Source organism: Dipodomys merriami, unplaced genomic scaffold, assembly GCF_024711535.1.
Source record: "Dipodomys merriami isolate MVZ:Mamm:240054 unplaced genomic scaffold, mDipMer1.0.p SCAF_29, whole genome shotgun sequence".
In the NCBI taxonomy this organism is placed as follows: domain Eukaryota; kingdom Metazoa; phylum Chordata; class Mammalia; order Rodentia; family Heteromyidae; genus Dipodomys; species Dipodomys merriami.
This window is the reverse complement of record NW_027204381.1, coordinates 19,568,160-19,593,778: the sequence shown is the minus strand read 5'-3', so window position 1 is coordinate 19,593,778 and position 25,619 is coordinate 19,568,160. Positions and strand designations below refer to the sequence as shown.

The following is a 25,619-nucleotide window of genomic DNA, read 5'->3' as shown; positions in this document are numbered from 1 at the left end:
GAGAATAACTAGAATCCTGTCTACTAGGAATGCTGGTAGCTCATGGTCATAGGATGTCTACAGTTGGAAGACTGGGCAGACATTCACATCTTTAGAAATAGGCATTGGATGATTGCCTGTACCATATCTCTGTATTGGGGGTGGGGGGGGGTGGGGAGAGGTTGCTATATCTTGAACACAGTGCCAAATGTTTTGTGTCAATCTTTGAATTACTGTAGTTGTGCTTGCATGCAGTTGATTTCTTTCTCAGCCAATGTTTGCCTAATGCCATTCAAGATGTTGTATATAAAAAGTTTGTCATCCAAATTGGAAGACCATATCTACAGAGCTCTGGGATGTACAGTAAGTTGAATACCATACTTTTTTTTTCAGAATGAAAACATAAGTAAAAATTGGGTACTGGGCCAAATGACTGAAAGGAGAACCTTGATTTAGAGGTTCCTGTTTGTGCCTCTTGCAGCTGTCTCAGAATGCACGCACATATGTGGTCTGCTTTGAGCCTGGCTTTATGTGCAGGCAGAAGTATTTTCAGTCAGTGTGGGAACTGCCGTGGTGAGAGATCTCAGTGCATCGCTTCTTCTGGGTACTGTCATCTTGGGTAAGCAATGACTTTGTGTGTTGTGTACTATTGTTTGAACTTTTCTCAGAGGAAGGCTGGTTCTCACTCAGAGGCAGGCTGGTTTAATTCGCAACTCTTTAGGAGCATGAGGGCAGTCACAGAAATGTCAGTTGCAGCAGAGGGACTATCATAAGGTATTCTAGTAGGTGCAGTTTAGTGTTTGTAGTGTAGAGTAATTAATGTCAACGTCCACAGAAAAAATGCAGAACAAGTATTGTTTACAGGTGGTTAGGGAATCTGACCTAGAACATAGATTTCCCTAAGGAAATGATATATAGCTTGACATACACACAAATAATGAGTGACCAATGATAAAGCTTGAACTTTCTTCCTTTCCTCCAGCTTTCTCCTTCTCTCTTTCCTTCCCTTTCTCTGTCTCTCTGTCTCTCTGTCTCTCTGTTTCTTCTCTCTCTCTCTCTCTCTCTCTCTTCCTCTCTCTCTCTCTCTTTGAAACAAACTGTAACCTAAACTTTCCTGCTTCAGCCTCATGATTGCAATTGCTGGAATTACATGTGTGCCATCATGCCTAGCAAGGTTTCAGCTTTTGTCTGTTGCTTTATGTAGAGCTGTGCCTGCTGTCCTTGAGCTCACAGAAACTCTTTCTTCATTGTTTTTCCTTTCTCCATGCTAGACCAATAGTTTACCTTGCCATGGTGGGTCAAATATCCAAACCTTTCAAAAGAGCCAAATTGTGTTTCTTTCTCATCACATCTGACCTCAAGAGAGACTCATACAATAACCTGGTTTTGAGGGAACAGGAGCATATAGCAGATTCCAAGGTCCCATACGAGTAGAGCATTGGCAGATGTAACCTGGACTGTATTACAGAAGCCATGTAATATCACAGTGTATATTACATGGTCTTGGGAGGAAACATGAAAGTGAATTTTAAGAGGTTTATATCTTGGAGTGATTACATGGACTGTATACCTAGAAACAACTGAGACCCTAAAGGTACAAGGAATAGGTAGGAAGGCTGAGAGGACTTAGAACCATGATGGAGTGGGTTATGAGTGAGGGGAAACTGTATAGTTGTCTGTGCTCAGTGATCAGTTGTCCTTAAGAAGGGCAAATACTGGGCCTTGGAGACAGCACCTTTCCCTTCCTTTGTCATATTTGGGGTCATTTTAATAGCCTGTGCAGTCTCATTATTATTAAGTCTCTTTTCTTTCCTTTTTTCTTTCCGCAATCGCATTGACTTTTATTCATTCATGTTAAGTCACCTGAAATGATATCTGTTGCATTTAAATGCTCATTAATGTAAATAGCTGAACAAACCCATTTCCATGGATGCCCATTATCTCATGGTTAAGTCATTTCAACATAGCCTCATGATAACTTCCACATTAATAGTACTTTTATTTGTAAATTGTGACCCACTATCACTCCTATTTTTCTCCCAGTTATCAAGTGATACATGATAAAAGAGAAGTTTTAGTTAGGGGATGCACCTGGAAAATAATAGAAGTTCCACATACACGTTCCAGAACTGTTAGGTCCCAACTCCATTTATGAACTCTAGGGCTGCCAGTATCATGCGCAGCATATTAAAGCTATACTACTTGAATATCTTATTAATTCTGCATAAATCAGGTTAAACAATCTGTCGACCTGTAACAGACTGTGCACTTTAACTGAACATGGCAAAATATTCACTCTCTGAACTTTACGTCATCATTTGATGTCAAACAATGAAGCAAATCCCATCAGTATATACAAAAAAACAGTTTTCCATTTGTAAAACATTGTTTCCCATACTAATTAATCCAGTCAGCTAACTCACTGGTGTATGCAACTTTATTGACGAAAAATAAATCATTTACTAGCAGAGCTATTAGTTGATCACTCATCCATTAACAACTTGCATCATTTATTCAGTGCTATATCAAACAGTGTATTGGAAGATAGATTAGTAGCTCCAAGCCTCCTAACAATATAAATGAAAACTATAAAGAGTTTGAGACCCTATTTTGGAATACAAAGGGTGTTTGACTTCCAATTTCCATTCTCTGTAGAACAAGAACACGTCATTCCTTTATTGACGTGCATAAAATACATCACAGTTTCTGTTCTGCTGATGCTATAAATCCAATACCAATTCTCCAGCCACATCAGTTATGAGCATAAAGTATATCATGTACCCTCAGATCTCTAACAGTGAAAGGCTTAAACAAGAATGGATGCTGCAAGGATGTTCTTTCCTTTGATGTGACAACTGAGCATCTGTCTCCCTCCCCCTCAGATGGCTTCTTTAGCATGTTAGAGCAGTGAGGAACGGTTTAGTCTCATAACTGAGTGAAGAGTGAAGATATTGGCCACATACTACACATGCTCCATTTTAAAAAAAAGTCTGAATCTTGGGCAACTGTTCTCTTGTAACTACTTTACAGTTTCTAAAAGTTATTATCCAAAGCTGGAAGAACTTAAGTCTTCTCAGATGAGCCTGTAAATGAATGGAGGGAGGTAAACAAAAAATAAAATTTGTCTGATAGGGGAGCAGCTAGATAAGAAATCATAAAAAGAACAGTAATTTAAAGTTTATTTCAGCTATAATGCAGGTTATTCTGACTTTAAGGTAGCATCACATGACATACTTCTGAATCCATTCCCAAGATATTCTGTTATACTTATCTCTGTCTGTTTTATAGATCCATGCAATCTCTGGCACAAGGGAGTCATCTGGGGTCGGATCACAAAGCAGTGAACAACTGGATAAAAGAACTTTAGAAATAATTAAAGCAGGAGACCACTGTGACCTTAGAATATCAAGACAAATGCTGCCATTACTGTCCATATTTGGACGGTAAATTCTTGTTGTAAATGCAACCTTAGGTGGTTTGAAGGGGTAGTCTGTAGGAAAATGAATTGTTACAAGGAATACACCGCCTTGAGATGGGCTGTCATTAGGTCCCGTAATTGTGGCTTGCCAGTGAAACATGTCATCCCCAACTGGACCTGCAGAGCACTGTGCAGGAGGGCCCTGGGCCAAATCACTAAGTTCCTTATTAATCCATTTCAGGGCCATAGTCTGTGCTTTTCGCTTGGCTTCTCACTCTATCTCGGTGTGTGCTCAAAGGGTCTGGCCAAAACTCTTGATTATCCAGGCGGCTGGGGAAGGACTGTATCTTCAACTCACACCGGTTCTGCCAGACACAGGCGCTTTCTTACTAAACACTTCTGAGGTTGGACTGGAAGGGCGGGGGATGGAGGCGGGTTATGGGATGAGGAGGGGGAAGGTAAACAAGCAGCGGAAACCCTTAGGCCCAGAGAAGCATTGAGAACTGGAAGGAGACCGTGGAAAGAAGGTAATGGAATAGTGGCAGCTGCCTTAAGTCTCTTTTCTGAAGTTTTTTTTCTGTCATAATTATACCAAGGATAGCTAGCCATACTATATACACCATCAATAATAGGAGAGAAGACCCTGATAGTCATACCCCTTGGGAGTGAGAAGGAGTTATTTTGTAAAAGAGTCATGAGCTCAGGTCTAAACATTTGATACATATGTTAGATATCTTACTATATAGTATTATTTCAATAATGTTGGATGAAGGGACGAATTGGTATCTGGAAAGAGAAGGAAGTGTGTGGGAGGAGTTTAAATGGTCATCTGTTGCCAGGGTGCTTAAGTGGCTTCTGAATGCTTTTGTTGTTTTTTTTTTTAACTGAGATTTATTTTATATACATACATGTAATTCATAATTTTGATATTCATACATACAGAATTCAGAATATATAGTCATGTGCTGAATAACATTTTAGTGAATGACAACCAAAGTATGACAATGATCCCCTGAGATTATCTAGTGAGTGATGAGGCCATCTCTGTTTGATGCTTATACAAGGATGGAATCACCAAATGACAATGTATCACCATTCAATGACATACAACTATAATAAGCATATGTGTATATATACATATTTGTGTGCGTGCAGAGAGAGAGTTCCACATGTGCATGGAGATATATGTATAAGAGTTTATGACTGTTTTCCTACCAACTAGGAAATTTAAACTTGAATGTTCTTGGTGAATGTCCAGAGTGTTGTGATCTCATGTGATGAAGTGTGTAAGTGCATCTCTGCACCTCACGTCATGCCGAACACTTGAGTAGTGCATAGGCACCGTGCTTGGCCACCTGGAGATTAGAGTCTTCATGTAGCAGAGATCAAGGCTTTAATTAGATAGTCACACGATAATTAATTGTAAGTTGTAACAAGTGCTTAACCTCACGTAAAGCTAACTAGTACCATTGAAGTGAGGCTAGGGGGCTCTGACTTAGGATGAGGAGGTTTCCCTGACAAAATGACATTTAACTTTACATCTGAAAGATGAACAGGAGTGAAGGGGATACAAGAATGTGCAATGAGGGTTAAGAGACCATCCATCCAGGAGGAGTAGATTAATTTTGTTTTGACAAGTAAAGTGCAGGGAAACTTGGCTTTAAAATACTGATGACTTTTACAAAGAAGGAGAAGCAGTACAGTGTGATGACACAGGCTCAGAACCAGATTTTCTGGGTTTGAATCATGGCTCTTGCCAGGTTCTTAGGCAAGTCACTGTATCCATCTGGGCCTTAGTTTCCTCTTCTGAAAACATTCGGTGTTGTGGGGAAGGTTAAGTGAGTCTTAGTATGTAAATTGCGCACAGCCTAGTGTTTAGCCTTCTGACATCTATTGTAGTTCTCTATTAAGTTGGGAAAAAAGAAAAGTCTGATCTTTTAATGCTGAAGGTGATATATAGAGAGACTGATTGTCCCCCAAATCAAGTAATCAACAGAAGGTCAGCCCATAGGAAAATTAAGACAAAACAAAACAAATTAAAACAAAATAAAAAAAATCTCTATCCCAATGCTCTTTCTGCTAAAACCATTGCTTCTCTCTTCACACAGAGCTTTAATGATGCATTTGAGTATTTAGGGCTGAAAGTAGGTATCTTCTGTTCATCAGATCTCACATTTTCTAGACTTTGAAGGTATTTGGGTGTGGCTCTCAAATGAGTCAGGCTTGGAAAATAGATTCAGTCTTTTTCAAGTGGCTGATTTCCTTCTAGAATAACAGTAGTGGGGTGGCAGGATGCCTTGAAGTTGACTTCAGTGTAATGGTCACATTGTTTAGTGATGAACATTTATCCAGTATGTATGAAGCACTTTACAGGCTTTCTAGCACAAGAACAGGACATAAGCACAACTAAGAATCCTGTCCTTGAGAGTGTAGAAACTTGAGTAGGAGTTGGTGACAGACATGTAAATCAACCATCACTCCTCCGCTCAAAGGAAACATTTCTGGGAAGGTTTTAAGTGCCAACAGCTTGCTGTCTGCTGGATGGAGGAGGGAACACAATTAACCTCCCAGGAACGATTCATCCAGAAGGTGACCAGGATCTCAGATGAGCTGACAGAACAAACTAAAGTGAGGATATGCTATAAAGGAAGCCCGTTTGGCCATCATCCATGTATGTGTGGAGTAACTTGGGCTGCATGGCACAGGAATAAGGCTACGGCTGTCTTGAGATCTGTGTTTTCATTAGATTCCCTTCTGTCTGGTATCACTTAATGTGACCCCTGACATATCTAGATCAGTGATTATTAGAGGGTATTAAAAATGGAAACTTTAAAATTTCTAGTTCATTCTGCTTCATCTTTTGTGTTCTCGCAAAGGCAGGAGCTTAGAATTGGAAATCTTCCCCAATGCTATACACTTGCTTTCTGTCTGAGTTACAGAAAATGAGATTTTTCTATAGTAATACTTCCTCCTTCCAAAGCACCATTATCTACAAAAACTGATTCCTGCCCTGTTACGGACAAGCAAGCTGAGGTTCCATGAAGTCAGCTGGGATCTAAGAAAGAAAATGAAATAGTTTGACCCTGCTGTGCAGGTGGAGGATCTTGTTGATTAGAGTACAGGTAAGAAGTCTCTTAGGAAATCACTTTTTATAAGTGAAAGTAGCCAGGAGGGGCAGCTTGCTGTTAATTCTATAAAGATTCCCTTACTTAGCATATTCTGAGATAGAATTCTCCCAGTGGCAGGGGGGCCCATTTGCAATAAATAGGCATAGTTGCAGATAGGAACCCAGGACTGGATGTGGTGTTAACTCCTTGGTGTTAGGGTTCTCCTGGTTAGCTATAAATATTTGTGGCCATTATCTATAGCAGTGAATCTTGTTCCAGGAGCAGATATACTGTAATTAATATCAGAAATAATAGATATTAAAGGGTTGGAGACATGAGTTTAGTAGTAGAGCACTTGCTAGTAAGCAGAAAGCCCAGAATTCAATCCTCAATAATACCAAAAAATGGTATGTATACTCATACACACACACACACACATACACACACGAGAATATATATGAAGACATTAGAAAAATATTGTCGTACATGCATAGGCTAGTTCTCAATTTTGCTTCCATTGCCCTCCCTTAAAATACTGGAAAAATTTAAAAGGTCACCTTTTCTATGGCTTTTTGCATTCTAAATTTCAAAAATATCCTTACCTGAGTTTGAGATTTCCCTGTCTTTGTGTATCCTCTCTTTCCCATGTGGGCTGAGCATTCCTCATATATATGTATATATGAAAGTAGTAATTTTTTTTGGGGGGGGGTCTGGTCGTGGGGCTTGAACTCTGGGCCTGGGCGCTGTCCCTCAGCTCTTCAGCTCAAGGCTAGTGCTCTCTACCACTTGAGCCACAGCGCCACTTCCGGCTTTTTTCTTTTTGCTTATGTGGTGCTGAGGAATCAAACCCAGGGCCTCAGGCATGCAAGGCAAGCGCTCTACCACTGAGCCACCTTCCCAGCCAGAAAGTAGTAAATTTTTGGTGGGAGGGGACAGAGAGTCTTACTATGTAGCCTAGGTTTGCCTTGAACTTGAGATTCAGCCCAGTTAGGTACTCATTATTGATTTGTTAAACTTATAAACTTCTCTTGACATGATTTTCTGATTATTTTTTTCTTTTATCTTAAAGTTGAAAAGTTGAATGCAGCATGTTTTGCCCACTGATTGCTACCCTGATTGCAGTGTTACTGAGTAAGTAGAAGCCAAGGGACCAAGGATGGATCTGATTTCTCTAAGTCTCATACGTTTTCAGAAATCTATTTTATGTATTTTCAACTCCTTTTGATTTGTGAAAACAAAACCTGGACATGGAACTTTATGCATTTGCTGGAGCAAGCGTTTTACAGGATACTCTTTCTTGAAGAAGTGAGCCTTCCTCTGGTTCTATCAGACACAGAATGTCTTTGGGTTCCTATTGGGTGTTCTTTGATATTCTGAGTTGAAGCAAGTTTCTCTATGGCATTCCTGTACTTTAACCACAGCTACTCTTTAGGGAACTGAAATAGTTACAGATCAGCCCAAGATCCCTTTCATTGTTTTCTTGCCGTATCTACCCCAGCCTTCTTGCGGTTTCCAAACACAGAACTGTTTCTCAGTACATGGTGGTTTCCTTTGCCTGGAACCTTCGCCTTCTTCCTCCAGCCTCTTACCCCAGAAAGCCTGCCCAAGGCTTCCTTAACCCTCAGATTTCCACTTAAGCTGCACTTCCTTCTACAAAGACTGCTCTGGCTTTCTCATACCTTACCCAAGTGCCTATGGTTGCTTCCTGATGCTTTTTTTCTCTCTCCTTCCTTCCTTCCTTCCTTCCTTCCTTCCTTCCTTCCTTTCTTGTTCTCTGTCATGGGGCTTACACTCATGGCCTGGACACTGTCTCTGAGCTCCTTTGCTTAAAAGTAGCACTTTAGGGGCTGGGAAGGTGGCTCAGTGGTAGAGAGCGCTTGCCTTGCATGCATGAGGCCCTGGGTTCAATTCTTCAGTATCACATAAGCAAAAAGAAAAAAAGCTGGAAGTGGCGTTGTGGCTTAAGTGGTAAGAGGGCTATCCTTGAGCTGAAGAGCTGAGGGACAGTGCCCAGGCCCAGAATTCAGGCCCCACGACCGGACCCGCCCCCCCCCCCCCCCAAAAAAAATAGCACTTTACCACTTTGCACCACAGTGCTCCTTCCTTCTTTCAGCCTCTTTTCCCTGTCTTTCTTCTTATTCTGTAGGTACAGCTTTTTAGGGAGAAGAAATTAGATAGTTTGTTCTCAAAAGCTTTTAATTATTTATTGATAGATAAACAGAAACACACAGACACACAGATAGATAGATAGATAGATAGATAGATAGATAGATAGATAGATAGATAGATAGATAGATAGAGTCCCATCACATAGGCCCAGCCAATTCTCCGACCTCTGCCTTTTGAGGGTTGGGATTACTGGTCTTCATCACCATATCTGGCTCTTTATCATTATTCATTATGTGGACAGTGAAGTAAACACTGACTCAGCAAAGCACCCAGAAAGGTTGCCTTTGCTTTGATTTAGGTGATGTGGAGGGTGCTCTAACATGTAGATACATACATGTATGCATATGAAAATTCTGTATATTAGGGATTTTCCCCCACAGAACCAGAGCACATTGGGATGGTTCCAGTAGATCTGTGAAGCAGCCTGCATTTGTTTACCCTTCCATCCAGGGAATTGCCAGTCCAACTCTTGTGTGTAATGATGATATTGTCATGGAGTTTTATACTTTTTTGTGGTATTAGAGGTTGAATTCAGGCCCTCCTACTTGCTTGGTAGGTGCTTTCCCCCTTGAGCTATGTCCTTAGCCCATTTGCTGTAGTTATTTTGACTGGGCTAGCCTGCACCAGTATCCTACTTGTGCTTCCCGCATAGCTGGTTTCACTGATGTACACTTTTACTACCTAGTTATTGGTTGAGATAGGGCTTCACTAACGTTTTGCCTAGGATGGCTTTGAACTGCCAGATCTCCATTTCCTGAGTAACTGGATTATAGATTGGAGCTCTGTGTGAGAGAGTTTGCCTCAGTTTCAGGCCTCAGTTTTTCCTTGCTTTGGTTGCTGCAGTTGCTTTTTAGCATATTTTTCCACTTAATTCTCCAAACAGTGCTGTTAATGTTGAATTCACCTCGTACACTTTTAGCTGCATTCAGGTGTACACACACATACACACACACGTACACACACACGTACACACACACACACACACACACACACGTTGCTCAGCTCTTCATCACAGGAAAATTCCAAATAATTGTTGGAGTAGATTTTTATTTCCTTCAAAATAACTGTCCAAAGGGTTTAGAGTTCTTGTTTTCTTTTCCATCCTTCCCACTGTGTGAGCCTGCTGTTGAACAGGAAGTTAGCTCTCTTCTCTTAGGAAAACAGCTTGGATGAAAAACTGGCACTTCTTTTTTTTTTTTTTTTTTTTTTCTGTTCATTCCCATATGTGTTCTCTTGGCTCTTCTTTGATATGAGCTGGGCAGTATCTAAATTTGTCTCTTGATTTTGTTGTTTGTTAGTGACCTCTTATAGTTTGTTGAGCTACAAACAGATAATAGGTACATGTGTGCATGTGTACAAAAGCCTAGAGGCTGAAAAGCCAGGGACATGAGCTGGCAAAGCTGGTGGGTGTGAGTGTGAGAGAGGGCAAACCCAAAGGAAATTCAAGGGAAGGCTGTGCTCTGCTTTGGCCTACTTACAAGGATCTGTACCGTAGATAGAATCAGTCAGCAATGCAGAGATAAGCTTTTGTGAAGGAACTAAAAGGAACTTTTCAAGAGGAACTTATCTTTTGAAAAGGAGGAAGAAAACAAAAAAAAATGCCAATGAGTTGGCTATTCAGATAGGGAACAACTGAGAAAGTTAAGAGCAAGAAATATATCACTTCCTGCTTATGTTGAGTAGCTGTGTAAGTTGATGGTCAGGAAAGAGAGACTTCTGGATTTCCTTTCTTAGAAAGGTTGAGAGGAGAAATGCTGGAAAAATGGAAGAGACTAGATAGGAGAAGAGATCAAGATAGCATTTGTTACAATATGAAGATTGCCAACCCTTTCAGACTTGAACCACGCAGATACCCAGAGGATATTTCTCTTACCTGTGGGGATGCCATGCCAGTTGGAGTGAGGGGGCTCTGGGTGTATATAGTCTGTGCTGGATCATAGGAAGAGGAGCTGTATAATACTTGGTGACTGATATTGGCTTCCGTTGGAGATATTTATATAAATGAGATGCCCTCTTGCTTTTGAATTTTATAGGTTGTTCTTTGAGCCTGAGTGATTTGATTGCTTCCTCTCCTGAGCTAATGGTCCATATGGGTGATTCGGCTCTGCTGGGATGTAAGTTCCAGAGCACAGAAGAGAAACCTCTGATCAAAGTAGACTGGCTGTTCTCATCAGGAGAGCACGCGAAGGTAATGAGGAGGAAACCTCACTGTGGATGGTGGCCTTTGGCTGCTGGTGTAAGGACAAGGAGGGCAGAGACAGAATCAATCATCAGGTACCATAAGGTGGTGGTACTAGAGCTTAGGTTTCAACGGATGTCATCACTAAGCCTCCAGCTAGCACAGATACTTGGCTATATAATCCATAGGGCTTTGCCCATCTGTGCTGAGCTTCAGCTTCCTGAGCTGTGAAGAAGACAATCGTGACAATGGCGATGTTCAACTTTCAGGTGGTTGAGAGGATGATGGAAGAGAGGCACATAAAGTTCTTTTCATTTCCTTTCTCTACCTCCTGACCTTTGTAGAGTAGGGAAGGTGGGTGGGAGGGGTAAGTCCTGTGGTCTAGACAGAAGAACTTTGAGGTAGGCATAAGAACAATGTCCTGATTTGTGTGTGTTGTGTGTGTGTGTGTGTGTGTGTGTGTGTAGAGGAGGTATATTCTTTCTTTCTTTCTTTCTTTCTTTCTTTCTTTCTTTCTTTCTTTCTTTCTTTTCTTTCTTTCTTTCCTTTCTTTCTTTCTTTCTTTCTTTCTTTCTTTCTTTCTTTCTTTCTTTCTTTCTTTCTTTCTTTCTTTCTTTCGTTCTTTCTTTCTTTCTTTCTTTCTTTCATTCTTTCTTTCGTTCTTTCTTTCGTTCTTTCTTTCGTTCTTTCTTTCGTTCTTGTCGGTCATGGGGCTTTTACTTTGGGCCTGGGCACTGTCCCTCAGTTCTTCAGCTCTAGGCTAGCACTCTACCGCTTGAGCCACAGCACCACTTCCAGCATTCTGGAGGTTTAGGAGGTAAGAGTCTCACAGACTTTCTTACTCAGGCTGGCTTTGAATTGCAATCCTCATATCTCAGCCTCCTGAGTAGCTAGGATTATAGCTGTGAGCCACCAGCACCTGGCCTTTTTTAATTTTTTGGGGGTGGGGGGGAAGTAGAAATTTTTTTAAAAGTCCCCAGGGTCCTTCGCCTAGTTTGTAACTAATTCCTGTTGGTGATTCCTTTTGTGGTGTGATATACTGGCTAGAGGAGGGCAGCCAGCACACTGAGAATACCAGCCTACAACAGCAGAAGAATTAGATCATACATCCGAACATCATCTAACTGTGGGGCCCAGAGTTCAAGCCCCATAACTGACCAAAAAAAAAAAATCTTGAGTCTGGCTCCTCTTTTGATTTATTTCTCCCCTGATGTTGTGTTGTCCTCCAGAATGAATATGTGATGTACTATTATTCCAACCTCAGTGTGCCTGTGGGGCGATTCAAGAACCGGGCACGCCTGGTGGGCGACATCTTGCGCAGCGACGGTTCTCTCCTGCTGGAAAACGTGCAAGAGGCTGACCGGGGAAACTTCAGCTGTGAAATCCGCAGGCAGGGGGAGAACGTGGTGGTGAAGAAAAAAGTGCAAGTGCACGTGCTGCCAGAGATGCTAAGAGGTACGGGGTACACCGACTTAGAGAGGGCCAGGGGCAAGAGAGACTCGGGAAGAAGCAAGGGAGCTGATTTTGTTGAACAAATGCCAGCCTTTGAGTGCAGTACTTAACCACGGGATGAGTCTTCAATAAATTATAACGATAAAAGCCATGATCGTCATTAGTTTAAATGTATTTTCTCTTCACCAGACCCTGTGATGTTCACATTGTCCTTTCCAGTTTACAGCTGAGGTGATGGAGGCTCAGAGAGCTTAAGTGATTTGCCTAAGGACACATATTTATTAAATGACATAAAGACAGCAAAGTTCTCTGATATCAATGTCCCTCTTGGTGTTACTGTACCCTGATGTTTCCTATCAGTCAGCCATATCAATGCCACCTCTGCATTTCATAGTTACCTATGTTAAGGTTTCTGGGAATTATAAAAAAAAAAAAAGTGAGTAGATCTCTAACTTGTTTGTACGTCATTTTCCCATCTCTAAATGGAGAAAGTGATTTCAGTAGATTCGTAGTTTTTAAATCTTTCCCTCTTTCTCTCCTTCCCTGGCCTCAAACAGGCTGGCCTCAAATTCTCAATCCTTCTGCCTCAAGACAGCCTCTTTAGGGATTATACTTGTGTACCAGGAGGCCTGGCTTTGTTGCTGCTGTCGCTCCTTCTGTTCCTCCTCTTCCTCCTCCTTCTCTTCCTCCTCTTTTTCCTCCACCTCCATCTCCTCCTCCTTTTTTGTGGGTTCTAACACTTGAACTCAGGGCATGGGTGCTATCCTTCAGCTTTTTTACTCAAGGTTAGTGCTCTACCACTTGAACCACAGCTCCACTTCTAGCTTTTTTTATCCTGGGGCTTGAACACTGGGCTTGGGCATTGACCCAGGCACTATAGCTCAAGGGGAGTGCTCTACCACTTGAGCCACAGCACCACTTTTTGTTTTCTGGTGGTTAATTGGAGATAAGAGTCTTACGGACTTTCCTACCCAGGCTGGCTTTGAACTGTGATCCTCAGATCTCAGCCTCCTGAGTAGCTAGGATTACAGGTGTGAGCCACCAGTGCCTGGCTACTTCTAGCTTTTTGGTGCTTAATTGGAGATAAGAGTTTCATGGATTTTCCTGCCTACGCTGGCTTTGAATCTACATCCTCCGATCTCAGCCTCTTGAATAGCTAGGATTACAGATGTGAACCACTGATGCCTAGTGCTTTTCATTTCTTAGTTAACTTTGTGGTTGGTGTGTGTAGGACATTATGGAAGTCAGAAACTTCATGGCTCTTGTTTTCTTTTCAGGGACCTCTTGGAATGACTTAAACACTAAATATATGGTGAGGTCAGCTGCTTATACAACTAGGCAGAAGGAAGAGCCTGCAGTTGGAAAGGCAGAGCCAGTGGAAGGGGCTTCATGGAGGGAGAGTCAAGAAAGGAGAAGTCAGGACTGAAACAGAAAGAGACATCAAAGGAAAAGTTCCCCACTAGCTTGGCCTAATTCACAAAAAATCTTGTGACCTGTACTGAAGCCAGAACTAAGTCCTAAGCAAGTCCCAAGACAATTTATAAAAATAAAAGAAGAATTTGAACAAAGTCAGTGATACAGTTTTTTTTTTTTTTCAGTTAGAACAACCAGTGGGGTAAATAGAAGAATGAGTTTTTCAACTTTCCACTTCCTGTTTATGCTACACAGATGTGGGTGTCTTAAGCTGAAGAACAGACAGTGGGGGGCTTGGAGAATCTGTTCTTTCTTTCTTTCTTTCTTTCTTTCTTTCTTTCTTTCTTTCTTTCTTTCTTTCTTTCTTTTTTTCTCTCTTTCTCTTTCTTTCTTTCTTTCTTTCTTCCTTCTTTCTTCCTTCCTTCCTTCCTTCCTTCCTTCCTTCCTTCCTTCCTTCCTTCCTTCCTTCCTTCCTTCCTTTCTTTCTTTCTTTCTTTCTTTCTTTCTTTCTTTCTTTCTTTCTTTCTTTCTTTCTTCTCCTAGAACTTGAATTCAACCTGAGCATTCTCCCAGAGCTTTTTGCTCAAAACTAGTGCTCTGCTAATTGAGCCGCTGTGCTACGTCCAGTAGTGAATTGAAGATAAGAGTCTCCTGATCTTTCCTCAGATCTCAGTCTCCAGAGTAGTTAAGATTACAGGTGTGAGTCACCAGCACCTGGATTTCGGTACTTCTGCAATGCACACTTGATGCAGAGTTGGAATTCATGGGAAGAATTCTAGTAAAAGGGAGAGTCTGGTGCTGGTAGCTCACTCTAGTAATCTTAGCTACTCAGGAGGCTGAGATCTGAGGATCATGGTTCAAAGCCAGTGCATGCAGAAAAGACCCTGTGAGAATGAGACTCTTATCTCCAATTAACCACTCAAAAACAGGAAGTGATGTTATGGCTCAAAGTGGTAGAGTGCTGGTCTTGAGCAAAAGAGCTCAGGGACAGAGCCCAGGCCCCAAGTTCAAGCCCCATGACTGACAAAAACAAAGAGGGGGAGGTGGGAGAGAATGAATTTAAAGGTGACCAGAAAAAGTTCATTGCAGTATAAAGACAGAAGAAATATGTGACTTGATGTTTGTGGGTAGTTAGATATTCTGTTATCACTGAGGAGACCATATTGGATTGACTGAAGGCCTCTGAGTACTTGGCTCACAAAAAATCAATCATCTGGGTCACCTACGGAGGAATATGAACAGTAAAGTTACAGTGATTTTTGCTATTGAAGGTCTTTGGTTAAATTTTAAATCTTCTAGAAATTCTGTCGGTTATACCTTAAGATGTGACTGGGTTTACTGTTTTATCCCTTAGAGTTCGAGGTCCATGTGGGTGATTCGGCTCAGATGGGATGTGTTTTCCACAGCACAGAAAAGAAACAAATGACCGAAGTGAGGTGGACGTTCTCTTCAGGACAGGGTGCCAAGGCAAGGAAGAGAAGACCTTGGGGGGGGGGCAGTAGAAGCTCCTGGCTAGTAAGACAGAGCAGGGGGAGGGGACTCAGTCATCAGGTGCTGGTGCTGGTTTTCTTTGGCTTTGGAGCTTGTCAGACCTGGCTGCCTCGCTCAGCCCTTAAGGAATGATGTGGTATACATTACATTTTGAAAGATTCATCTGCTGAGAATGGATTATGGGGAAGAGCAAGCAGGGAGACAAGAAAGTCTATGCAGGAGTCCAGGTAAGAGAAGCGGGGTGGCTTGGACCAGAGGATAATGGGAGGTGAGATGTGTCTGGCTTCATGATGTGTTTTGAAGGTCGACACTATAGTGTTTGCTAAGGAGTTAGAGCTGAGCTGTTCAAGACAGAAAGGAGTCAAGGAGATTCCCAAGATCTTTAGCTTGAAAGAAGCCAGTACTCTTTACCGACATGGGATGGACTGGAGGGAACTGGCTTACAGAAACAAGTCAGAGCTCAGTTTTAGATGTGTTTCAGGTGCCAGTGAGAAATCCAGCTGGAAGTGCTATAGAAAGTAAAAGTATGCCTTTGCTTCATTTGCTGGGAGAAGGCGAAATTCCTTTATTCCAGCTTCTTTAAATCACCCTGTTCTGCTGGAATGGTTGTTCCTGGTTTGGTGATCTTGTTTGCCAGTAGACACAGGGATGTGCGTGTGTATACAACTGTGTTATCACATACTTTCCGATGGGGCCCTGTGACTCCGAGGGGTTCCACCCCCATCCCTATCCCCATCCCCCTCCCTTTCACTTTGCCAGCTTTGTGCCTTACTCTTGTGCCTTTCCCTTCTAGGAGGAGAGTGTTTTACACTATGACTACAAATTCAGCAAGCCCATGGGGTACCCTCAGGGCCAGGGCCGCTTCCAGAACCGTGTAGCCCTGGTGGGGGACACTTTCCACAATGATGCTTCCATCATGCTCCAAAGAGTGAAGGTGTCTGACCAAGGAAACTACACCTGCAGGATCTACCTGGGGAATGTGGTGTTCAGGAAAACCGTGACGCTGCAAGCAATCCAGAAAGATTCAAGATGTATACATTTGATTGGGCAAGGCGGGGTGGGGGTGGGGTAGGAGGACTGAGGGACCACAGCTGGTAGCAAGGCTAAGACTGGAGGGAGGCCAGAGTTCAAGAAGACACAGGTGAAGTGTCACTTCCAGCTGAGAGTGATACCTCCTATTCTCTCCTATTTTCTCTCCTCTTGTTCTCTCTGTCCTCTCATTCTCTCTCAACCTGGCTTCCTATGGTCTGGATTGCTTCACTCAAGTTCTGCACTGGTGCTAGTTAAGGAAGAGAGAGCTAGTATACAGTGAACACCAGCCCTGGCTAGTGTAGTTGACTGCTGTAAAGATCTAAGAGTTCAGAGGAGGACTGAGTTAAGTCTCAAGTTATTTTTACTTGGCTTTCTGGGAGTAGCTATGTGCTCTGTAGCAAAAGGGAAAATGACCTTGGGCTGGCAAGAGACAGGCAGGGATGGGGAAAAACCCCCCACAAAATAGAGGGCTTTTCTGATCACAGTTTCCGTATTCTGGCAAACCATGTGCATCAGGCTAGTGGTGGAGAATAAAGACTCGATTGTGATGTCTGAGAAAGGTTGGTCAGTGAGGAGTTAAAGTTAAACCAGGGCTCAGCAGTCAGGATGTGGCCGGTGGACTTTACCTCTCATGAAGATCTTCAGGCCTTGGCTGTAGTTGGATGGGGGAGGGGAGATAGTAGTAGACTGCGAGATGCCTCCTGGTCTTTACACAGGCAGCCTCTTAGTAGCAGAGTCCCACCTGGAGAGAGAAGCACTGGTGGATTTCTTAAGGCACCACCATCTCTATGCATGCTTTGTCCTCAGAAGACTTCCATCCACTTTGAAGAGAAAAAAACATACCATAGAAGGGGCACACTGATTTTTGACACCTCCCTACCCACAGACATAGTACTTCTGCCCTGCTCTGCCCTGTCCTGCCCTGTCCTGGGGATTGAAGTTAGGGCTTGGCACTTTCTAGGCAAGCATTTTACTACTTGAGCTACACCCTTAACCCATTTGTTTATTCATTTATCTTTACTTTTGAGATAAGATTTCACTAACTTCCCTTTGGATGACCTCAAACTCAAGATTGTCCGGCAACTACCTCCCATGTATCTGAGATTAGAGGCATGAGCCACCACACCTGCTAAATCTTTGTTTTTCTTGAAACAGCTTTACAATATTGAGATACAATTCACAAACTATACAGTTTGCTCATTCAGAGTACATAAATTAGTGATTTTAATATATTCAAAGTTGTGTAGCCATCACTACAGTCAGCCAAGTATCTGCACTTGGTGTCTTCCTGGCTCATCTCCCTTTAATTCCTCACTGCACTGCATGCAGGATCTGCTTCTGTTCTGTTTTATCTTAGATTACCAGGAGCATTTTAGTTACTCATCCTTGATGGTTTAGGACGCTGTTGTCTATATGCATTCTATGTTGAAATACACACACATAGACAAAATCATATATGCACAAATACATTGTATAATATTACTTGGCATCTGGGGGGAGTTGGTTCTAGGACTGCACCCCCCATTCCAAAATCTATATGTAAATCCTTTATATAAAATGGCATAATATTTGCATAAATATACACATGTGCCCTGTGTACTTTAAATCATTTTTAGATTACAGTATCTAATACAGTGTAAATAGTTGTTGTGCCCTGTTGCTTAGGGAATAGTGATAAGGGAATAAAAAGTTTGTACATGTTCAGCGTGATACAGTTTTTCTGCTGAATATTTTAAACCTGCATCTGGTTGAATCCATTATAGGAAGGGCTGATTGTATATGTCTAGCTAGGTATGCATGATGTGGAGATATGTATATATGCACACACAAATACGTATGTGTTCACATACGTACACATACATATAGTGTGTGGATCCACTCCACGCAAATTTCTCTCAGATCCTTTGAATACAGCATACTCAAACCTACCCCTACAGGTCCTTCCTCAGCCCATCCCTGCAAAGTCAGGGAAGTGTCACCACAGAACAGTACAGTTTCGTAACTGGATGCTTAGGAGCTTGTCTTGATTCTCTCATTTCCTGTAACCTATGATGTAATATGATCATGAGGCCTGACATTTCTCTTTCTAACTTTTGAAGCTGTCTTCCTTCTAGACCTTTGCCATCTTCTTAGTTCTGGCTGTCTTCTGCTTTCTGTCTCTGTTTTCATTCTCAGCCTAAATTACAAATCAGAATATTTTGGTTCCACTTGTCATCTTGTAGTGATTTCTCCATTGTCATCTGCTCTCCATAAAATGGGGCACCTTTGTCTCTGTGCTTCATACAGACTTGTGTCATGTCACCGATAGTAGTCCTAGATTCCTGTTTCACGTTTGTCTCCCTCCTTGCAGGCATTTGTCTTTGAGGCATCCTCTGTGCCTAGTGATGTCTGGCCCAGAGAAAGTGTTTGGTGTATGTCTGTAAGTGCCTCTGAGATCCCGATGGAGCACTAGGACCACAGGAGTGGAATGTGGTAGCCTGTGTTCTAGTCAAAAGAATCACTTGCTCATTGAAAAATTAGCAGCCTCTAAAGTGCCTGTTATTTCTAGGTCATTTGGCAATCCAGAATTTAGAATAGAATTGTTAAGGAGGAAGGGAGGTCTGCTGTAGGTGAAATACTAGTCTCTTCGCCCACCTACCTTCCTCTAGGGACAAGCAAGGGGCCCAGACTGTGGTTCTCAGTGGAATGGGCATAGTGCTCCCAGTAGCCCAATATGAGGTAGGGTCTGGCCTTCTCCTCTACTTCCTGACCTGGCTGCTCCTTTTTTAACATAGGGTTATTAGGGCTTTGGGCTCTTTTCTTGAGTTGTGAGACCCTCCCCCTCCCTTTTTTTCCCCTTTCCCCAAATGTTGGTGATTCCAGCAACTTCTGGACCTGAGGGCCTGGGCGGGAATCAGTTGGTGATCATTGTGGGGATCATCTGCACCACTCTCCTGCTGCTCCCTGTTTTGATATTGATTGTGAAGAGGAGCCACAGGAATACGAGGTACCTGCTGTGGTTTGGGAGGGTAGGGATGCAGAACTGCTCCAACCCAAAGTGGGAGAGTGATAGGGCACTAACGTTGCCATGGTCACAGGTGGGGATTCAACATCAATAAATCATCTTGTCACATTGGATGTCACTGTGGGTACTCTACCTCCTTTCTCATTGTACTTTCCTACCACCATCCTCATTCACTTTGGTATTAAGCATACCAATCTTGAGCCAGGTATTGGTGTTCACCCCTGTAGTCCTAGCTACTCAGGAGGCTGAGATCTGAGGATTGTGGTTGGAAGCCAGCCCAGGCAGAAAAGTCCATGAGACTCTACTCATCTCCAATAAGCTACTCAAAAAAAGTCAGACATGGTGCTGTGGCTCAAGTGGTAGAATGCTAACCTTGAGCACAAAGAGGCTCAGGGACAGACCCCTAAGCCCTGAGTTCAAACCCCAGGACTGGTTTTAAAAAAAAAAAAAAAAAGGAAAGAAAAAAATATACGTATGAACCCTAGCAGTATCATTCACTGCTTGAGGGGGTGGAGGGAAGGTTACTCTGGAGGGAGGGTTGAGACAAGGTCTCCCATTTTACAGTGAGAACATAAAACCTTACAATCAGAACATACAATAAAAAATATTTCTACTTTGAGGAAAACAGTAGTGTGTGTGTGTGTGTGTGTGTGTGTGTGTGTGTGACAGTAGTGTGTGTGTGTGTGTGTGTATGAGACCTCTATATATCTCCATAATTTAATCTCTACTTTAGCCAAAGAGGGAGTGGGGTACATTTAGAGGCAGAAGTGGGAGGTGATTGGTCTAGAGCTCAAAAGTGAAGACCCAGAAGGGGCCACAACACAGTTTGGGTGGGGGTGAGGCCATGTGCAATTGGAGCTGGCCCACCCTGAGAGAGGCCAGGAGCCCTGGTCTTATTGAACACCTGCTGCCCCCTGCTGGCTCACCCACATCCTCTGGGATGAATGATAAAGTAGAACCTCATAGTCCCTATACATTCATTTGAAATTATACTTCCCATATTTCTTGTCTTTTTTTTTTTATGGTATGTGTGTTGGGGTTTGAACTCTGTCCCTTAGTAGACTTTTCTGCCTGACAGTTTTTTTTACCCAAGGCTGGTGCTCTGTCACTTAAGCTACAACTCCAATTCCAGCTTTTTATTGGTTAGTTGGAAATAAGAAGCTAATGGACTTTTCCTGCCTAGATCTCAGCCTCCTTAGTAGCTAGGATTCCAAGTGTGAGCCTCTGGCACCCAGCTTTGACTTTTTAAAAAGTGAGTCTCACTGTGTTTCCCAAGCTGACCTTGACCTCCTGGGCTCCTGAGATCTTCCTTGAGCCGCCCTCTGAAGCAGCTGGGACTACAGGCACCCCTTTCCAGTGCCCTGTTGCACTGTACCTCCTACTGTAGACAGAAGGATGTTAGAATGATAATAGAAGAGATGTTTGGGTGGAACATTGTTCTAGAGAGCATAGTTCTCTCCTCAGGCCTCTTTTTACAGAGTGATGCAGGGGCCCGTGTAGGCATGCTTGAATAAACAGTGCTGCTGCTTAATTTCATGTGCTTTTCATGCCTTGCAGTTCAGTAAATTCTACAGCCATGGTGAAAAGCCTGGAGAAAACAGGGATGGATACTCCTGAGGTGAGAGATGCCCCCCCACCCTTTGCTGCCTGTCCTGTGAGGGGGAGGTCCCTGCACACTCCACCCAGGAACACTGCGAGATAGAGGGTGGTGGCTGTTTCCCCAGGAACCTGTCTTACTCGTTGTATAGCAGGGACATTAGAAGCTTTCATTTCTGCAGTAAGAACTCCTGTGGAATGGGGTGGGGCAGGGTGGACTGTGCCAGACCAGTTCTGGGCAACAAGCAGATATCCTGGGCAGCAAGAGGGCTGAGTCAAAAGCCCTGGACGTAGAATAGAAAACTCTCCCACTCTCTCTCATCAAAATGAGGATAAGGCCAAAGTTATTGATCTTTCCCGCCTGACAGTATTGTTGTAAGCCTCCAATGAGCTGATAATAGGCAAGTGCTTTATAATCCATGAGACACTGTGTAAATAGAAAGGAAAATCACAGGTCCAGTGTGGTGACTCATAGCTTTAATTCCAGCTACTCAGGAGGCAGAGACACATACATACATGCTGTACTTGGTTGTATATATACACACATACATGCATATCTATGTATGTATGTTTGTTTTTTTTTTTTGTCGGTCATGGGGCTTGAACTCTGGGCCTGGGCGCTGTCCCTCAGCTCTTCAGCTCAAGGCGAGCGCTCTACCACTTGAGCTACAGCGCCACTTCCAGTTTTCTGGTGGTTTATTGGAGATAGGAGTCTCATGGTCTTTCCTGCCCGGGCTGGCTTTGAACCTCGATCCTCAGATCTCAGCCTCCTGAGTAGCTAGGATTACAGGCGTGAGCCACCAGCGCCCGGCGTATGTATGTATGTATGTATGTATATATATATATATATATACACACACACACACACACACACATCCTATACTTGGCTTTGAACAAGGTCTCTGTACTTTGTGCCTACCTCTAGCCCTTTGCACTTCAATTATTTTTTAAACAAGTTCTCACTCTTTTTGCCTGGGCCCGCCTCAGGCCATGATCCTCCTACCTTTGCCTCCCAGGTAGCTGCAGTTACAGACATGTGCCACCATGCCTGGAATCCTCTCCCTTTTTAACTTTCTGAAACTCCTCTTTTAATACTTACCTTTCTACCTTTTGGACTGTTTTCATCCCAACAGTAGAATTTTCCAAAAAAAAATGCAATGCAGTGGCCCCTGGAAACCTGGGAATATGTCCTTATGTCACCAGGACAGGACTGGGTGACAAGATTGTGAATCACAAAATGACTATGAATGCCAAAATGTCCTCATAGATGCCAGGTTCAGGGAGGGCTGCTCCTGCCTCATAAACCCTCTGAGAGATTTTCACAATTAGCTGCTGATTAATGCCATCTTGCCCAGACTCTAATTAGGAGGAAATATCCACAGAATACAGGTCATTTAGGAAGGGAAGGGTTCCCTGCTAAGTCTGCCCACAGAAACAAAGACATTGGACTTTGGAACAAACTAGTTCTTTAGGTGGTACACTTTGTTAGGGAGGAAAGGAAGACTGAAGAGCAAATGCTTGTTCTTGGTGACAATTCTCTAGTGCTCTCTCTCTCTCTCTCTCTCTCTCTCTCTCTCTCTCTCTCTCTCTCTCTCTCTCTCTCTCTCCCTCTCCCTCTCCCTTCTCTCAGCTTACCAGCTTTGTTGATTGATGATCTGCTGATAGGAACAGGTAGTCTCTCCCCTGATGCAAGAGGTTTGCCCTATTCTTAGGAGCTTTTCTATCACTTTTCCCTCTAGAAGCACATCTACTTCTCAGTACCTCCATGGGATGTCGGGGAGGAAGAGCCAAGTGGACAGTCAGAGGCCACCTACATGACAATGGTGAGAATGCTTCTGGGTCTCAGCTGGGCTAGGCGTCTGGAGCAGGTGCCCGAGCTAGGAAGGATGTAGCAAGCTCTGGGTGGTGGGTGTGACTAGACTAGTGGGGAGGCTGATTACTGAAGGCAGGGATTTTACAAATAGTCACAAAGTTGAGGAAAACATGTAGGTAGCAGCCAGTGTGTTCATTAAACTCATCTTTATACTCAACCTCAAAATTACAAGTCATCACCACAAAGTACTGATTTTAGTGGCAAAAAAAAGGTGAAGAATGGCATTCTTTGGGAATGGGGACAGGTCTTTGACTCATTAGCACAGCCTCAATGAAACAAGACCTAATGAAGAAAGTGGTTAGAATCCTTGGACAAGATACTGTTTTCTATCAAAAGGTCAAAGCATGGGGCATAGCAGTGCGTGCCCGTCATCTCTGCATGTAGCTGGCTAAGGCAGGAGGGTTGCAAATCTGAGGTTCACCTGTGCCTCATAATGAAATCTCCCTTCTCAATTGGTAATGGGGAGAAGCTAAAGTAGAATCCCCCTGACCCTTAGATTCGTTCTGTGCCTTATTGCTACCTTTGCATAATCTAACTGCCATACGGACTGAAGACATGAAGTCTCACTCTTTTCCTGGTTCAGACTTCTGCGGTTTCCCAAGGAAGTTCAGCACCCAGCAAAGGTACCTCGCCATGTAGGGACAAAAGGAGCTGGCAGGAAATAGCTCCCACAGTAGACCAGTTCTGGCCCCCAAACTGTGACAGAAGGAGAGCTGTTCTGCTGAGTTCAGGAAGGCTGGCCCCCTTTGTGCTTGTAGAATGATAGACTGTCATGTCTGCAAAGGACATATGACTCCCAGCTTATTGCCATGGAGCAAGGCCTACCAAAGGTGCAGCGAGATCACAGACCTGGCCTTGTGTCACCAAGCAAAACATTAGTTCCCTGGGAAGTTGCTGACAAGAGTCGCTCATCTCCCCTCCATCCTTCTTGTGTGAAGCTATGTGACGTGATGTGCTAGCAACTTGCCAGGTGTCATCAGCTAAAAAATTCAGAGACAGCACTAGGCCCTGAGTTCAAGCCCCAGGACAGGTACACACACACACACCAATTTACTTTAATGGACAACTAGCTTTCTGTGTCCGTGACTTCTTTTTTGTTTTTGGTTGGCCGTGGGGCTTGAACTTTGGGCCTGGGCGCTGTCCCTCAGCTCTTCAGTTCAAGGCGAGCGCTCTACCACTTGAGCTACAGCGCCACTTCCAGTTTTCTGGTGGTTTATTGGAGATAGGAGTCTCACAGTCTCTCCTGCCCGGGCTGGCTTTAAACTGCGATCCTCAGATCTCAGCCTCCTGAGTAGCTAGGATTACAGGCGTGAGCCACCAGCGCCCGGCTTGTGTCCGTGACTTCTTTATCTATAGATTCAACCAAGCACAGTTTGACAATATCTACAAAAAATATTGTGTCTGTAATGATCACATACAGACTTTTCCCTGTCTTTATTACCTAGACAATATCATATAGCACTTATTTGTAGAGCATTTACATTGTATTAAGCATTGTAAGTACTCGAGCTCATTTTAAGGGTAGAGGAGGATGTATGCAGATATATGCACACACACGTATGCAAATATATGCCAGTTGATATAAAGGACTTGAGTTTATGTGGGTTCTGGTGTCTAGAATTTCTGGACCCAATCTCCTGTGGATATCAAGGGACAGCACCGTGCTAAGTCCCTTTCCTAGGACCACACTCGGTGCTGAAGATCGCTGGCTGTGGCAGTAGAAGGACCTGGGTCCAGATCCTGGCTCAGGGGCTAGAATCTAACATAGAGGCAAGTGGTTTAAACTCTGTGAGCCTCAATTTCCTTACAGTGAAGGTGATTTTACTCCCTTCCCCTCACCAGGGGGAAGGGCCAAGTGTGAAAAGGCATGTGAAAGTCAGTATTGGGTCCGACACATGAAAAAATTGATGTTATTATTGAACGACTTCTTACACCTGTGTATTGTTTCTTTCTTCTCTTTCTGTACAGTATCCAATTCTTCCCTCTCTCAGGTCAGATCCAAATAACTCACTTGAAAAAAAGTCATCTGCGAGAACTCTGAAAACAGAGCCAACTTTCTGAGAAGAAAGGAGGGCCTCCATCATCTCAGTAGCGGTAGGAACCTGTCCTCTGTCACACTCCTGCCACTTGGCTGCCCTGGGCCTCCGTCCAGGGGACGAAGATGGAGGGTTTGGAACCTGGCAGGAAGACTGGACAGCTGGGAAGGAGGAACAGCGGTGATGAAGGAGGGAGGGGAGAGAGTGTGAACTTGGCCCCTGAAATGGGGCCTGGTCTGGGGAGCCTCAAGCACTCCACCTGACAGACCCTTCATGTGGATTATATTCTTTGTGGGTGAGCCCCTGGGGCAAATCACAGAGAATCAAAACAACCTGTTTCTTCTGATGAATTATTTCTAAATAAACATGATGTGTGGAAATCGTTCGCTTTCCTGCCTTGGTTGAGGGGCACGTGGTGTTCAGGTGAGGAATTTATGGCGTGGAACTCCTTGAAGTCTGTGAAGGAGAGTCACACTGTGCGCCACACACTGGTCCCAGGAAAGGCCTGGGCGACCATGTTAGGAGTGACACATGAGTACCGCTCTGGGGTTTAACCCACTGGTGCTCCCTTCACGCTGGAGCTGCTGGTGGCTCCTTGTAGAGCCTCACCACAGCTCCTGTTCTGGAAGTCTTAGTAGAGCTTAAGCACCCATCTTTTCCTAAAGTGACACTCAGGGGCTGGGGTGTTGCTGAAGAATAGAGTACTTGCCTAGCAAGTGTGACGTCCTAATGAAAGGAGTGATATAAGCCAGTGGCTCACACCTGCAATCCTAGCAACTCAGAAGGCTGAGATCTGAGGATCAAGGTTGGAAGCCAACCTGAGCAGGGAAACCCTTGAGACTCTTATGTCCAGTTCACTACCAAAAAGCC

The 25,619-nt window shown here is 43.5% G+C and overlaps 1 protein-coding gene and 1 pseudogene across 4 annotated transcripts; one reads left to right on the top strand and one right to left on the bottom strand.

Annotated features, from left to right (window-relative positions):
* The first annotated feature begins 494 nt into the window (after nucleotides 1–494).
* Jaml (junction adhesion molecule like) lies at nucleotides 495–25,129 on the top strand. Of its 4 annotated transcripts, XM_070038578.1 has the most exons (11): nucleotides 570–598; nucleotides 6,378–6,519; nucleotides 7,574–7,635; nucleotides 10,707–10,861; nucleotides 12,082–12,307; nucleotides 15,072–15,184; nucleotides 16,002–16,239; nucleotides 19,103–19,226; nucleotides 20,802–20,862; nucleotides 22,580–22,663; nucleotides 24,682–25,129. In XM_070038578.1, exons 3-11 carry the CDS (start codon nucleotides 7,593–7,595, stop codon nucleotides 24,772–24,774), a joined length of 1,137 nt encoding a protein of 378 aa, XP_069894679.1. In that variant the 5' UTR covers nucleotides 570–598; nucleotides 6,378–6,519; nucleotides 7,574–7,592; the 3' UTR covers nucleotides 24,775–25,129. The 4 variants fall into 4 exon arrangements, with proteins under 4 accessions (XP_069894677.1, XP_069894679.1, XP_069894678.1 ...); XM_070038576.1 differs by lacking the exon at nucleotides 6,378–6,519 and having other exon boundaries at nucleotides 495–598; XM_070038577.1 differs by lacking the exons at nucleotides 570–598; nucleotides 6,378–6,519 and adding an exon at nucleotides 3,886–3,924.
* On the bottom strand, nucleotides 3,170–3,644 carry LOC138838787 (ubiquitin-conjugating enzyme E2 D3 pseudogene; annotated as a pseudogene).
* Nucleotides 25,130–25,619: the final 490 nt, after the last annotated feature.